We start from the raw sequence: 12,000 nt of genomic DNA, 5'->3' as shown, positions 1-12,000 counted from the left end.
ATAAATAACTAATGAATTTAAAATTCCTGTCTATTGCATTTTTTACTGTACAAATACCTACTCTAGATCTAAATATCTCAAGAATATTAATAGGAACCTAAATTTTCTAGAATAGTCGGAATGATCCGATTTCAATAACATATTCCTAAAATTATTAGGACCTTTATGAACAACTAGCTGTGCCCCGCAGTTTTACCCGCATTGCTCCGCTCCTCTTGGTCTTAGTCCAACACTGAAAGAAAATTAAAATCGGGGCAATAACATATTCCTCGAATTATTAGGAGCTTTATTAACCGGCTTCGCCCGTGGTATGTACCACAATTCGCAATAAAATTAGTATTATTATTTGTGCTAATGCTATAAGTGTCCGCCAAAAATATCACGCTAAGACCAACAGGAGCAGTCAGCAGAGCAATGCGGGAAAAACTTCAGGGCGCAGCTAGTCTATATAAAGAGGAAAAGTTTGTAATTATGTAATTATGTATGTATGTATTGTTTTCACGCATAAACCTCTTAACCGATTTTGATGAAATTTAGCACAGACAATCTTTAGACCCTGAGAAAGGACATAGGAAAGGTTTTATATCGGTAATCCCACGGAAATGGTATACGTATGCGCGTTTTCCTTTTGAATACGCGAGTGGAAAGCTAGAAGACGATAAAATGAATGAAGGTACCATGAGTTGAATATATTTTTGAAGTGAAACTCCTACTCAGCACACACGATTTTTTTTTACTACGCAGATATAATTAAAATAGAAATGCTTACAAAAAAAAGCCCTTAATGTTTTTTAATTTTTTTTAATGCAATGTAATATAAATAGAGCCATCTATCGCCCGTGGTTCAAATTTCTATAATATGAGCGAAAATAGAAAGTAAGTGCACGCTACAACTCATGTATAATATGCATCATTCACTAGATTAACACCAGAGGTCGCTTCTAAGTTTCATGACGTTAAATACACTTGTTATATTTTTTCCAAAATTTACAAAACCTTAAATTTTTGCATAATCATAAAAGAAGTAGAAACTAGTTTACCTACATAAAATAAAATAAAGTTTATTATTTGTATAGGTAATCATAAAAATAAGTTTTGAAAAGAACAAAAACGTTAGTAGATACTGAGGCAAATGATATCGAGCCAGCCATCAATCATCATGCAATTTGCGTACATGCGTTTTTCTTATATCGTACGTTTTCTATACAACAATTTACCATGTGACACTGTGTATATTATTATAGAATATATAAAGATTCGACGCAGATTATTATAGTCTTGTTTAATCTCAATCTGATATGAACCCTTTTGATTTTTTATTAACCAACTAGCGGTCCGCCCCGGCTTCGCCCGTGGTACGTATTTACGTTTTCTCTACATAAAAACCATCCTCGTACTTCAAGGAATATAATAAAAAAAGAATTATCGAAATCGGTTCAGCCGTTCTCGAGTTATGCGCTTACCAACACATTTTGCGATTCATTTTTATATATAAGACTAGCGGTCCGCCCCGGCTTCGCCCGTGGTACGTAATATTTACGTTTTCTCTACATAAAAACCATCCTCGTACTTCAAGGAATATAATAAAAAAAGAATTATCGAAATCGGTTCAGCCGTTCTCGAGTTATGCGCTTACCAACACATTTTGCGATTCATTTTTATATATAAGACTAGCGGTCCGCCCCGGCTTCGCCCGTGGTACATATTTACGTTTTCTCTACATAAAAACCATCCTCGTACTTCAAGGAATATAATAAAAAAAGAATTATCGAAATCGGTTCAGCCGTTCTCGAGTTATGCGCTTACCAACACATTTTGCGATTCATTTTTATATATAAGATAAGAAGACTAGCGGTCCGCCCCGGCTTCGCCCGTGGTACATATTTACGTTTTCTCTCTACATAAAAACCATCCTCGTACTTCAAGGAATATAATAAAAAAAGAATTATCGAAATCGGTTCAGCCGCTCTCGAGTTATGCGCTTACCAACACATTTTGCGATTCATTTTTATATATAAGAGAAGATGGGTTATGGGGCTGAAATAAAGCTGTTAAACGCTAGTTTATCCCCATCTCAAACTTCCAACGGAAGTTATATCAAAACTGAAGCTTGAATGTATAATACAAATAAACTCTACCTTCACCATTGAAAGCGGAAGGCAAGCAAAATCACTGATATTTATGTGAGTTGATTGATATGAGATTATTGCAGTAGTTCCTGTATGTTGGGCGTCATTGCGTTCGCTTTCCATACTAGAACTGTAGGTAATCATGACTATAAACTAGTGACATTTCAATATAATGCATGTGTTTTTGAGGTTATTATAGTAGTTTCCTGTAGGAGAGGTTTTAATCAATGATATTATCTAGTATAAGCAAACAGGCCCAGTAGACAAAGTAACAATTACAAAACGATAACGAAGTTAGAAATCGCAAAAATGTATGGGATTGACATACGCCGCGTTAGATCACGTGGTCTATCTAATGTCAATCCCATACATTTTTGCGATTTCTAACTTCGTTATCGTTTTGTAATTGTTACTTTGTCTAAGGCCCCAGGTAGGTATAAGATAGGTTAAAACTGTAGATAGGTATCTAACGCTCACGCTAACGCTCATGATAACTGAATCATGCTATCTTACTTTGATGTCTAATCGTATGTGCGTTGGTGAGCCGTTTTTGAACGCAGTAATCTTGAATACTAGGTGAAGCCTCGAATTCTAATAAAATCTTTATTGATACACATGCGACAGTAAGATCAAATATGTTCTCGTCGCATCTGGATGTAGGTATACCTACGCAAGACAATATATTTTGGTTTACTCAATACATTACATAACATGCTGTATTAGATACCTAACGCAAAGAAATTCAAAATCTTTGTATATTTCTAATTTTGACGGTAAAAGATAAACATAGTATTTTCTTGTATTTTTATAAAGTATCTAAATCTTACGTCAGGCCTCCGTCACTCGCTCAAGGTCGCGCTATAAGTGCCTACCGCACAGTAGGTCGGTACCGACCCAAGCGGCAGTTGGTTGGCACACGCGAGACTGCGCACCCGCGTCACGTTTCCCGCGCTCGCTACCAAGATGCCCGGTTATTGCGATGTGGACGGGTGTCGGAGTTCAAGAGTGAATAACAAGGAATTGTCTTTTTTTCAATTGCCTAAACAGGAACAAACCTACCAGGCTACTTTTTATCCAGGAGACACATATAGCGGGTCCACGCGGGTGAAACCGAAGGAAACAACTACTATCAATAAGATTTCATTTTTTTTATTGTATAATGTAACAAATATAATTAACAATAAAAAATTAAGTGTTTCAGCAACTCTGTGTTTATTTACGCGCTCGGTACAACCCTAAAGTTTTCGTTTGATGACGCAATCACGCGGCGTGCGCGGGAAACTCGCTTCTCGGTGCGTGTTCGTAGAGTACATTTCTTACTGCAGCCGAGTTGCGGCGCATTTTGTAGGTAAATATAGCGTAGGTATTTTAGCTTTTGTATGGGAGTGATGTATCTGTTACGAAGTAACTATTCTCTAATCTGTGCTTACGTTTTTATTGAGCTTCAGACCTGGACAGCAGCTCAACTGGGAATTGAATTCTAGTTGAAAGTTTTCGTGATACTTAGTTTTTGCGAAAAGACAGATAAAAACTAGTAAAACACTTTGTGCACTGTATCAATATGAAAGTTAAAGCGGATGTTCATTAGGTATGTTAACGGATGAGATTTTTATATAAGATAGCTCACATTCATGATTGGGACAATGTTTATTCTTATCATCATTATGATCGAGTGAGGGAATTTCCTCGGAAAAGTTTATAATTAGAAGTTTACTTCCGAATTTTATATTATTACAAAAAAATACAACGTAACTATAGACAAGTTTGGTTATTCATTGGGCATATTACGACCATATATTTTCTTTTTCTCTATAATTTTTAGACACAGCATCTAATTTACGATGTTATTTTATTATAAGTGAAACATAAAAAAGTATAATATTTCCCTTGCATTCTATTTTAGAGATATACCTAGATCACAGATATTTTAATTTATTGATAAGCCTTTTTTTATAATACGATTACCTATAAGTGTCTAGTAACAAAGATATATATTCGTTTCAATATCCATTAAATATACGTTTATCATCGTATCCATTAACTCCAGTAAAATCTGACTATGATGTATCTATAAGATATTATAAAGATACGTTTAACCCAAGCTCGTCACATTACATGTAATAGAAAACTGCAAGAAGCTAAGTGTGATATTAATTCTCTCCTGTCCATTCTCTGACCATAATGTGCGCGAGCGCAGTGGGGCTCATATAAAATCTAACACTGACCTATTTCATTTTTCATACCGCCGTCGTGTTTGATATGGTCACTAAACTTTAAGAATTATATAAGAAAAATAATAAATAATCGCGTGTGCAGTGAATTAGTGAAAACAATATTGTTTTTTCAATATATTTGTACAGTTGTCGAAATGACTTTTTGTTAAACTATAGTGGTTTGTGTTATATTATTAATCCCAGAAGATGGATAAGGTAAATTAATTTTCAGATATATTTTTTGCCTAGTTATCCTACCCATATCAAAATAAAAAACAACAATACGAACACATCAAATGATTGATGACGTGACTATGATTGTGTAGGTATTGTTTATTTTTACTACACAGTACACAGTAATATAAATATGTAGGTACCATAAATTTAAATAGTTTAGTAGTATTAAGTAGTAGATTACATTTAAATAATACGTGGACGTACCGTACACGGTATCAGCAGTTTTGATTAAACTGTAAAATTATTGTTTCATCTTTTATATAGTTACTTAAGTATATACAGCAACATTTTTTTACCGAAAGGAAGGTACCTGTGATTCTCATTTGATTCGCTCTATTATTTATTTATTCTTTCAGTCATTACTTACCTTAGATAATATGAGTTATAATTTTAAATTAAAAATATTCTGGTACCTATATTGAACTGTCGTAGCTGGTCGTGATTAGGACTTTTTTATGCATTTACCAAATAAAGTGAAATACTTACCAAGGCCTAAATAAACGTCGTTACGTTTAAAATTTTGCTTTAGTATTATCTAATTTTAATTTTCTTTACGAAAATATGTATTGTAAAAATACATATTTTCGTAAAGAAAATTCTAATCTTATTGTGACAGCGTTTTTACAGTGTGACTGTACAAAAAATTAAATGTAGAGAGTTTTAAAATCTACATCATAATGAGAAATGTACGAGATAGCAGAACAACTCTCTTAAAAACTGGTTTATCTAGATTTCACACTACATCTATACCCTATAGGTATTGAGAAAATGAGTCATTTTAATTGATTTCATTAATATTTAGATAAATTATTCATTTAATTTATTAGTTTTATAAACAGAGAAGCCAATATTTTGATACCTATGTTTTTTTTTTTTGTAGAAACATTTACTTAACATACTTTAGTATGCATTATCTCTTTTGCATATTACCATACTTACGAGGAGATATTATCATACGTAGTTATGTAACGTAACAAAGAACGTAAAAATATTCAACGGTCTCAGGGAGCTTTCATTGAAATGTTATCTTTCCCAAAACATTGTAACTTTACCCATAAGCAATTGAGTACGTGACTAGTTTCATTTTAAATTATATATAATTTGAAGTAGAGCACATTTAGTAATTTCTCTAGCGGTCTAAACAATTAGACTGAAGAGAACAGTTAACGTTCTGCTTTATTTGTTGCACGTAACGTTACAAAGAATTATGGGTTTAACGGATGCAGATGTTTATATTAAATCTATCAATATTTAAATTTATATTGTTAGGTTTTTCTTTAACTTTATATATTTATTAGAATCTAGCGTTGAAACAGCCGCATCTTGGATTATAGTCCGAAACCTTTTAACCTAATCACGGCGTTTACTAGTTAACTTATAGGTTTTTAAGTTAGTACCTAGTTACCTAACTACCTTAACGTTTTCAAAGAGTTTGGATTATGTAGTTTATGTGTGCCTTCTCTTATTTCCTTCTATTTCATAATTAATAGATAGTAACAATTATCCCTATATAATTAGAAATGGCAATAGTCATGATCCAAAATCTAAGAAACGAATCAATAAAGAAACAATAACGACTGCCTCTGATATATTCTAATCTTACCAAGCTTACCAAGAGAAGTTATTGAGTTGTTTTTCGAAACACTTTTCAGCTGTCAATTTCAAGGAGGTAGTTATTGTAATCGATATTATGTCTACCCAAATACAGAAGCTAAATGAATATTACAAGACTGTTTCTAATGCGCACGCGACGCGATCGTTGACACTGCAAACGCTTCAGTGAAATAGAAAAGGAACATTATTTTAATTAATTCGCTTTTTCTTAGATTAATGAAAAGCGAAAACTATTTCATTAATACATTTTATGTATTTGTTGTTACATAAATATGTTTAGTTATTAAAAGTAGTACCTAGTCTATGAACGGAAACCTGGGAAGACAGAGATCCGACTATGCCCCCGTTAGATAACTAGATAGCTGTTAGTTACCTAAAAATTTTTAAATTCGGCTGAATTAAAAATTAGTTAGTACTTAATTAAATTATTTATATTAAAACTTAAAAGTAACGCAGCAATATACCAATCATAAACAAAAGGATTTATCATAAAATAAGGGATAGGTAACAATTATAGGTAAACTCATTTCTCCGCTTGCTATGATGACAAAATAATAAAGTAGTTAACTCTACTTATTTCATACAGGTACTCATATTAGAATAGCAAACTACAATCGTATAATTTTTACATAATATTCCTCTTATAAGATACCAGAGACATAAACCACGATTAAAATTCAACGGCCAAAATAAATGGCGCTCTTATACTCAAGTCTATAATCAGTCATACACTTTCCACCGTCTAATAGCAGCTACATCGCTCGTAGTAAGAAACAACTGAATAATAGACAAAACTAGCATTAATTATGTAATCGTAAGGCGTTACAAATGAATTTGAATCAGACGATTTCGCAACCAGCCGCCCGTGACGCGTTGCAGGACATTCACATGAAAACGTCTTGCATGATCACGACAATTAAACACAATGATGTATTGCGTAGAAAAAGGTAATTACAGATGCAATGCTAATCTTAGAACGTCGACAAATTATCCGTTTTGAGATTAGGACTTAGAGAGACAAAAATGGAGTAGGGAGATATATTATAGAAAACAGTATTTACGGTAGACCGTAAATTACCTAGGTGCCCTGTTTTCATGTTTTTTTACGAAAAATATTAAGCATTGGTACCTACTTAGGTACCTACTATGTAACTTGTTTTAAATAGATACCTAAGTATTTGTTTATTTTCTCGTCTCGAATAAATTCTAGATTGAAATTTATGCAAATGCAAGCAGTGCTGAAACTTGACCAGGTTAATTAATCTTCTTTACTTATATATAAAAATGAATCGCAAAATGTGTTGGTAAGCGCATAACTCGAGAACGGCTGAACCGATTTCGATAATTCTTTTTTTATTATATTCCTTGAAGTACGAGGATGGTTTTTATGTAGAGAAAACGTAAATATGTACCACGGGCGAAGCCGGGGCGGACCGCTAGTATCTAATATGTATATCTAGGTGTGACTAAGGTTAGGTTAGTTCAGGTAGGTACAAGCATTGCTAAGTTTGGAAAGAGACGGCGTTTAGTGAAAAGTCAAAGACTAAAATTATGTTCATAATTTTTAAAAGTTACTAAACCCCAACATTAGTCATACATTTTAAAGGAAAAACTACTTCCCGTCTCGTATCTCGATCGGAATTCCTTTCCTTGAAAGCCAATAATGGCAAATGTCTCTCAACTCTCTTCAAGTAGAAATAGATGAACCGGTTGCGTTTCGCACAGCAGCAAAAACTGTCTTTCCCGAGTAACTTACATTTATAAGTTTCCTGTATGTGTTGATAAAAGGCAGCAGAACCCGTTTCATTTGATCGTTACTATTCAAAACTGGTTTTAATTTCATATTATATAGCACCTACTTAGTTAACTTTAAGAGTCTTGAGAAACTAACCAAATATTTTTTACGCATTTCCTATAATTTTAATACCTATGTTTCAGCTACTAATATTCTGTGCATTGTGGTCAATAAGCCATGGAGCTTATATGAGTAGAATGTCATCTATAAGCCGCTTTCGAGGGCCCACAGCGTTTCGGCCGGGAGTCATCCTGCAGAGGCCGAATATGTTCCCTCCACGGATGATGCCAGCAGCTTCACATCGAACACCTTTTGTTGTTTATAGGAATCTTCCACACAGGTTAGTTTCCCAAAATAAGTTATTGAAATAAAAACAAAACTTAACGTCGCACAATGTTTGCGAGAGCCTATCCTAACTTACTATAGTCTATACTATATTTTAAAGAGATAATTATTTTTACACTTTTTTCCTTTATACGTCTTGAGATCATATTATTAAGGAGAAAGATTTAATTTGTCGTTTGTTACCATAGTAGTTACTAGTTTGTAACGTAGACTAAATCCTATTTTTATCTACCCGGATCCTCCCAAGCGAAAGCAAACTATACATTTATTGCACAGATACGCAATGAAGCCAATGCCGCCCGTAACAACCCGAAATGTGTTTGGCATACCATGGAAAACCACAGCCCGTCTGCCCATACCAGTTCCCGTAACTCCAGATTATGATTACGCTAGAACTGCTGCGTCTGCGCAACCGGTGATACGGAATGACGGTAGTATTCCACCAATCACCATGCACAATACTTAATTTAAACTATTTCTGTTATTTCAATACATATTGCAAAATTAGGTAATTTTCTATTATGTGTTCCTGTTTTAATGTACTTAGATTTCCAGAGGTGAGAGATACTGAAAAAAAATTACTAATTGTATTTAACAAAAATTTATCCAATCTTGGATAGGTACTACAATCCACATTTTTTATGAACTTAATCTGTATTTCATTTTCCTTTGCACGTGTTATAACTATCTTCGTCCACGGCAAGAGGATGTGAATTGCATTAATTTTCCACGTTAATTTGCTCATAAACATCCTCATTGCTGTGGACGGACACTCTGGTAAAAGTCCTTATGCTAACAGGTGCGATCCATACTATACCAGCGCCGAATCTGAGCTTGTCAGAGAAACCCATTGTAGTAGCTGAAGTATTGACATCTGAAAACAGAGAAGCTAACACTGCTGAAGGGGTAAGACAGTTTTTATTTCCTATAATTCAGTATGTATTAAATTGTTAACATACCGATGACTATATCCTTTAACAGGGGAAACCTACCTATGAGGTTACAGAAAAGGTCACAGAGAATCATACATATTATGACGTACAGGCAAAAATAGAGGCACCTACGGGATTTTATAAGCCGAATGTAAGTGATGTTCTTTAAGAAGTAATGACATTGCATCGTTCTTAATGTATTTTTATTAAACATTTTACACGTTTAGTCTGGGGTCAATTACGAGTTCAAAAATGTGAACAACGAAGCACCACAACAATATAATCAGGAATATGGACTTATACAAGTACAACAACAAATGTCATCTATTATACCCCAAGAGTTTACAGTGCAGGTACATAAAAAAATCACATCATTATGAATTATTACGTTTACATTTTGAGCAACCCTTTCATTTAATTGATCATATCTCTGAATCTATTATCTCATCTTTTCTATTTGAAGCATTCCACTAGACTTGTTAATGTCATTTTCGTCTATGTCTTCAATCTTCGTATTTTAATAAAAATATAATTTCAGAGATATAACGGTTTGCCGTCTCATCAGGACTTAATACATTCTGGTGCAGAAGGAATAATCATACCCCCAACCGCGTTATTACAATCAGATCCACTGTTTTTACAAAAATTACAAACCCAACTATTGCAAAGATATCCCGCAGTTGAATTTATACCATATAATCCAGAAATACAGTCCCAAATCCCTTCGCATAATCAAGAACCACAAGCATCATCATACTACTCGCAGAATGAGCACTTTATTAAACAAGTTCCTATGGCTTTTGTGCCTAGTGATGGGAACAGAAACATAGTGCAGAGAGAAACACAAGAAGGAACTGTTCAATCTCTATCCCCAGAATCGTTTATACCAAGCAATATCACTGAAACTCCAACAGTAGTGACGACTACAAATCCCCCTGAAACTACTATTTCAAATGTAGTAACTGAACCTCAAACTACTACAACAACTACTGAAAGGATTGAAGTTAAATCAGAAAACGATAGATCAAATTCTGCAATTTATTACTCACAGATGGAACAAACAGTAAACAGTGCTAAAGCAAACAGTTATTATTCAGCAATCAATGATATAAAAGAAATATCGCCGAAGGAAGAAATAATTAATAAAAATTTTGATAAAGGCATTGTAAAGTCAGAAAGCACAACTATTCTAGCAACTACACAGGAACCCGATACGACGCATTATTTGGACAATAAAGATAAACCGGAAGCTAATGAAATAGTACATGTTTATAAAAATTTCATAGCGTCTCCCTTTGAAAAGCCAGCAGAGTCTGTGAATATAGTTTATTCTTTGCTAAGAAGAACTACAACAGCACCAACAGTAGATCAAAATGTAACGATAACAAACACTACAACAACAGAAAAACCAGTAGAAACAATTGCAAATGCGACTAAAGATAATCAAAGAGAAAGATCATTTTTGAACAGACAACCCATAAGGTTTACACTAACGGAGAAAAGGTCAGCTGATGGCAATGCACAACAGGTGGTCAAAGCAAAAATACCACCAAAAAGCAAACTAATATTCGACGATAAGACTGGAGAACCCATTTTGAGGGTTTACGCAAGTTACGTTGATAATCCAGCAAGGGTGAGTATATTATTTAAATACATAATAACTTGAAAATCTCCTATAATATATGTAGTGAAAGTTTGATAATAGTCATCTAATTTAGACTAAAACACGCAATAATCATCACGTTTTGATTATATTAGCCAGCTGCGATTTCAGATGTTAATTTAAATGAAAGGGGAAAATCCCAATTTAACTACAAGTTACCGTTTCTTCCAGAAAGAAGCAATTACTCAAAAACTGACCAACATGAGGCATCAAAGAGAGGTACCAAAGAAGCCAGAAAGCCCAGAACGCTTCGACGCCGCCACAGTAAATGCCTTAGCATCGGACGTCAATAATTTTGGCCAGAAGATAAAATCAAGAAATGACGCCGCCAGACAAATATTATTAGACGAATATAATTAATACATACAGTATACACTATTTAATTTAAACTATTCTCTTAGTATTGGTTAATTTAAATTACTTATGAAATAATAAAAGGAAAATTACTAACCTTAAAATAACAAATTGCTCATAAATAGATATAAATTAGTTTTAAGATGTAAATATTAAACTTTAATAAATAATAAATATTCCAAAGACTTGACTTACAGAAAAATTATTTTAGTAAAAGCAAGACTAATAATTATGACTGTTTTAAAAATTCCTATTGCTATAAAATAATGTTTAATTAAACTGATTTCAGATTACACATTTATATTACACGTAGTATATTTGATATTACGGTGCATTTACCTACATCAAACGAACATAGAGCTACAGCTAGAGCAGGAGCATTATTTCGTGATATTTTAGTGTAAGAGCCAGCGCGCACGAGCAACTTTGTCTCCGCAACTATTTTGTCTCTCCCATCAATTTGTATGGCGAGTTGCGTCGCTACGTGCACGCACTTTCATACTAGCCCATGGGTGGGAGAGATAAAATAGTTGCGGAGACAAAAAAGTTGCGGAGACAAAGTTGCTCGTGCGCGCACTGTCTAAAACTTGTATTCAGTGTTGTTCAGTATTAGAACATTCCATAGAATCTTTTCGAACGCACTAAGTACATCGAAAGAATGCTCTACGCCTGTTTACACTAAAATAATTTGACATTGAGTTAGAATCAAGAATGAGCA

At 33.7% G+C, this 12,000-nt stretch overlaps 1 protein-coding gene across 3 annotated transcripts; it reads left to right on the top strand.

Moving 5' to 3' along the window:
- The first annotated feature begins 4,311 nt into the window (after window positions 1–4,311).
- LOC149905316 (uncharacterized) lies at window positions 4,312–11,394 on the top strand. 3 transcript variants are annotated; one of them, XM_090106658.1, is made up of 8 exons: window positions 4,312–4,558; window positions 8,132–8,328; window positions 8,610–8,764; window positions 9,154–9,239; window positions 9,315–9,416; window positions 9,493–9,618; window positions 9,804–10,898; window positions 11,100–11,394. In XM_090106658.1, the coding sequence occupies exons 1-8, from the start codon at window positions 4,550–4,552 to the stop codon at window positions 11,286–11,288; spliced, it is 1,959 nt and encodes a 652-aa protein (XP_089962784.1). In that variant the 5' UTR covers window positions 4,312–4,549; the 3' UTR covers window positions 11,289–11,394. The 3 variants fall into 3 exon arrangements, with proteins under 3 accessions (XP_089962784.1, XP_089962781.1, XP_089962783.1); XM_090106655.1 differs by having other exon boundaries at window positions 4,313–4,558; window positions 9,133–9,239; XM_090106657.1 differs by lacking the exon at window positions 4,312–4,558 and having other exon boundaries at window positions 8,123–8,328; window positions 9,133–9,239.
- Window positions 11,395–12,000: the final 606 nt, after the last annotated feature.

Source organism: Colias eurytheme, chromosome 10, assembly GCF_061535395.1.
Source record: "Colias eurytheme isolate Ceu_HAF_F1 chromosome 10, ilColEury1 Martin Lab GWU primary, whole genome shotgun sequence".
Taxonomy (NCBI): domain Eukaryota; kingdom Metazoa; phylum Arthropoda; class Insecta; order Lepidoptera; family Pieridae; genus Colias; species Colias eurytheme.
Note: the sequence above shows the minus strand (reverse complement) of the source record. Positions and strands in the feature narration are given on the sequence as shown.

Excerpts from the sequence above, each read along its gene's own strand:
- LOC149905316 (XM_090106655.1), top strand. Across the intron at positions 8,765-9,132 it reads ACCGGTGATACGGAATGACG|GTGCGATCCATACTATACCA; the intron begins GTAGTATTCCAC and ends TTATGCTAACAG. Across the intron at positions 9,619-9,803 it reads CCCAAGAGTTTACAGTGCAG|AGATATAACGGTTTGCCGTC; the intron begins GTACATAAAAAA and ends ATATAATTTCAG.